Consider the following 4,353-nt stretch of genomic DNA (forward strand, 5'->3'; position numbering starts at 1 on the left):
GATCTTATATAACCGTGTGTTGTTATCCTTATCATCGATTCTCTTTCTCTCCAAATCTCTCCAATTTGGGAGGAAGATTAGGAGGGAATATTTTCCTCTGATTTCCTTTCTTTTCTTCCTAAATCATTCCAAAAAAAAAAAAAACTGGGGAACACGATGAACTACTCTTTCTCTCCGATTCCCTCCCTTTCTCTCCACTTCCCGCGTTAAGTGACACTCGAAAACAGTGTGTTAAGATGTGGGGCACGTGTCCCAAATGCCAATTCAATTACCTCATATTATGTATTATAAAAATGGGCTAAAAACATTATTATAATGGTTGCCCTCTATCTTTGAGAACATCCGTTTTTTTATAATTGATCTCATCCTCTATTTTTTCACCCAACTCCAACTCGATGTGGGATGGTTCGTTGGTAACCAAACGAAAACATATTTCTCATTTTTTCTTTCTCTTTGTTAAGTAACTTTTAACTAACTTATACTAAATAATTTCCCACTTTAATCTCAGTTTGCTCATTTACATATGATAAGTTATTATTTGTGGTTATATTAAATCGTTAATCAATTATCAACCCCATATGCCTCGATTGGTATTTTTATAAATTAATTATTTTAATTACTTAGCTACCAATCCATATAGATCAAAACACTTTAGCAATATAGTTACCGTAAAAAACAAAACCGGGCCAAAAGAACTGATATCCGAACTAAATAAATGGTCCAAAACCCCGAAAAACCGACTAGTTATTTTGACCATCTTATTGGACCTGTCATATAAATGTCACAAGTGTCCCCAACAAAAAAAAAAAACCTAAATCCACGATGTCTACATGTATTAGAAAACAAATTACACTTTTATTGGAAAACAAAACATCATTACAAAAATAAAAACCAAAGACGCCATTCTCAAATAAAATCTATTTGCGAAGATTAAAAGACCGAGATTCATGGATAAACTTCAATAACAGATTGATAGGTTCTAATGTGTTTTATAGTGTAACGAGTGAATCCAGCCTCATTAAACACGTAAGACCATTCTTTTAAAGTTCGTTCCTTCCCCGTGCTTGTATGAGCCATCATCACCATGTCAAGCATCAATACCACGTCTTCAAACTCATGGTTTTCTTCAAGCCCAACAATTGACTCTACGATGATTACCTTTCCTGTATCTTGAGGAATAGTCTCTCGACATTTTTTTAGTATTTCAATGCATTCTTCGTCTCCCCAGTCATGGAGCACTTTCTAAAATATTCAAACATGATTAATGGGGAACAAGTTGAAATCTTTCTGAAAGCTCTACAAATCTTAATGAACCCTGCCACTGAACCAAGGTGGCCCACCATAAGAGTGGGCATCTACCCGGCCGGCCCACCACATATACCAAAATTAGTTAAAAAATATCCAAGAGGTTCGTTGTAAATTGCACTTCCAAATTTTCTGATTTGAGAGTGTTTGAAAATTTGATAAGCATTAATGACTGTGTTTTCTCATCAAGGGACGTTATTTCTAGATTAAAGTATGTGAGAATCAAAGCCTCAAGTAACTCAATTTCCGAATGTTTAATTCCAAGTGACCACTAGTCACTTTGATGATGGCTATCAATGATTTCGTCTAAGTGTTATATTTATTCAATAAATAAGAACTCTTACTTTCCATTATTCCATATATATATATATATATATATATATATATATATATATATATATATATATATATATATATATATATATATATATATATATATGTGTGTGTGTATTTAGTATTTGTTTACGACTTAGGAGAATTTTGTGAAACCACCTTTCCATTTTACTATATTCATCAGCAATCACTAAATAGGTAAGTTTTACTAAAAGACTTAAAATAAATTCACTAACCATTAGATAGGTAGCATCAGCTTTTGGAATATGATCAAACATGTTACCTCCAACATGTTCAACACCTTTACATACAGGAGCCACCGACACTACATGAGGCAGATCGAAATTAATCCCTTTGATCCATGGACAAGCCTCAACAATCAGTCGTAAAGCCGTTCCATCACCACCACCAACATCCACCACCGTCTTCAGCCCCTCAAACACCTCCGGACAACCCTCAATCACCGCCCCAACTGCCACCCGAGCATCACAAGCCATTGCATCATCAATGAGCTTACTATGTCCAGGATTCACGGCTGCGAATTTCCATACATCATCCCCATGCGCTGCCCCAAAAGGCAAGTTTTTGTTGCTCAAAACCCTAGCACTTAGCTTCTGCCATGGTGCTAACATGACCGGACTGCTCTCTAAAAGCACAAAATCGGCCATACTATGCTTTCCATGCCTAGTTAGAAGCCGAGACAAAGATGTTTGAGCATATCCAACGGACGTTTCTGATATGGGTTTTTCTTGAAATATCCTATACTGGATTAAGAACCTCATGATCCTATACAACGATGATGTTGAACACCCGAGCTCCGAAGCAAGCTCAGCAAGTGTCATCGGGCTTTCTTGTTTTTCGAGGATATCGGGTATACCGAGCTCAATGGCACACTTAGCCACAGCCATTGGAGTAAAACCAAAAACATATTTCCAGATTTCTCTTGCGGCTGCTTCTTCTTCTTTGGAATAAATTTTCTCCATGTTAATTTCTGCAGTTTTGGAATAAATTTTCTCCATGTTAATTTCTGCAGACATATTTAATCTTAAATTGAATGCATAGATGTGAGGATGATCAAGGTCGCTTTAAATAACAATAAATCTTGCATGGTGGGATTTATGTTCATTTATTTATCCAGGAGTTTTTTATTTTTAAATTGAATAGTTTAACGTTAGGTGTGTTTGTTTTTTTAAATTGAATAGTTTAATGTCATTAATAAAATTCATGTCTTCTCAACCGCCTTACCAAACTAATGGCCCATTATCACAAAGGCACACATATACATCCGCTTAATAATCCGGTGTTGTACAGAATACAACCATGTAATTGAAATATTAAGGAATATATGTTTTTTAAATATAATAATGATATTGTTGTTTTTTTTTAACCGGCAAATATAAATATTATAATCTACTCTTAAACTAACACATAATTCCACCTATGTCCACCACGGGACTTGAACCCTCAACATCAAGGAGGGAGGGCACCACCTGATGCCGTTGGGCTAGAAGCCCTTTGGTACAATGATATTGTTGTTAACTACGATATAATAATTTTATACTAAGTTGATATGAACATTAATTATTTTGAATTATATGATAAGGTAAACATCTATTAAAACTATATAATCTCAATCGTCCCAATGACTTTTTCCCACAGGTTATTCATAAACAAAATTAAATATAATATATGTTTTAATTTTATTTATAGTTGTTGCTATGATTAATTAATTTTAAAAAATAGTTTTTCACTTAACATTTTAATTTATGTCATTGTAATTACAAAAAAACATAAAACAAAGTTTTTTTAAAGGTAACAATATAATTTTTCTTTTTATATATTGTTACTTTTAACTATTTAAGTTACTTATTTGAAAACTCTTAATGATTATAAAAATAGTTTTATAAATGTTTTGGTTAATTTGAAATTATAATTTAGGTTTTACATTTAAGGGTTTAGGTCATTTTTGGTCACTTAACTTTTGGTTTTGTGCACATTTGGTCACTTAACTCTTTTTAAGTTTTAAAAGGTCATCAAACTTTTGACTTTGTGCTTATTTAGTCACTTAACTTTTTGTTTGGTCACTTAGCTTTTAGATTTGTGCTTATTTAGTCACCTAACTTTTAAAATTGTGCTTATTTAGTCACTAAACTTTTGAAAAAATTTAAAAGTTTAGTGACTAAATGAGCACAATTTTAAAAGTTAAGTGACTAAATGTGACCAAACCAAAAGTTAAGTGACTGAATAAGCACAAAGTCAAAAGTTTGATGACCTTTTAAAACTTAAAAAGAGTTAAGTGACCAAATGTGCACAAAACCAAAAGTTAAGTGACCAAAAATGACCTAAACCCTACATTTAACACTAGAATTTATAACTTTTAATTATTTACAAAATAATCTTTGGATTTTTTAAGTTCAATTGAAATTTCAATTTAAGTTAACCTTTTTAACATTATATTTAAATTAACGTTAAAATTGTAACGTTAAAATGACCATGATTCACATAGAAAAACATGTCAAAACAAAAAAAAAATAGATATAATATATTAAAAGTTAATTACATAATTGTATAAGTAGAAATAAAATATATTATTTTAATATTAAGGTTTAGTTAATTTAAGATTATAATTTAGGATTTGCATTTATTTAACTTTATTAACTAATTTGTAATTATTATTAGAAAGAATTTGAAAAGTCATAGGAGTTTCAAATGCAT

The 4,353-nt window shown here is 31.6% G+C and overlaps 1 protein-coding gene across 1 annotated transcript; it reads right to left on the bottom strand.

Annotated features, from left to right (window-relative positions):
* Window positions 1-835: 835 nt before the first annotated feature.
* Window positions 836-2,707, bottom strand: LOC145133040 (acetylserotonin O-methyltransferase-like). The gene is made up of 2 exons (XM_079067983.1): window positions 1,875-2,707; window positions 836-1,242 (listed from the first exon to the last, which is right to left on the bottom strand). Exons 1-2 carry the CDS (start codon window positions 2,673-2,675, stop codon window positions 946-948), a joined length of 1,098 nt encoding a protein of 365 aa, XP_078924109.1. The 5' UTR covers window positions 2,676-2,707; the 3' UTR covers window positions 836-945.
* Between the last annotated feature and the right edge of the window lie 1,646 nt (window positions 2,708-4,353).

This window comes from Lactuca virosa, chromosome 8 (assembly GCF_052849685.1).
Source record: "Lactuca virosa cultivar CGN04683 chromosome 8, Lactuca_virosa_CGN04683_v6, whole genome shotgun sequence".
Classification (NCBI taxonomy): domain Eukaryota; kingdom Viridiplantae; phylum Streptophyta; class Magnoliopsida; order Asterales; family Asteraceae; genus Lactuca; species Lactuca virosa.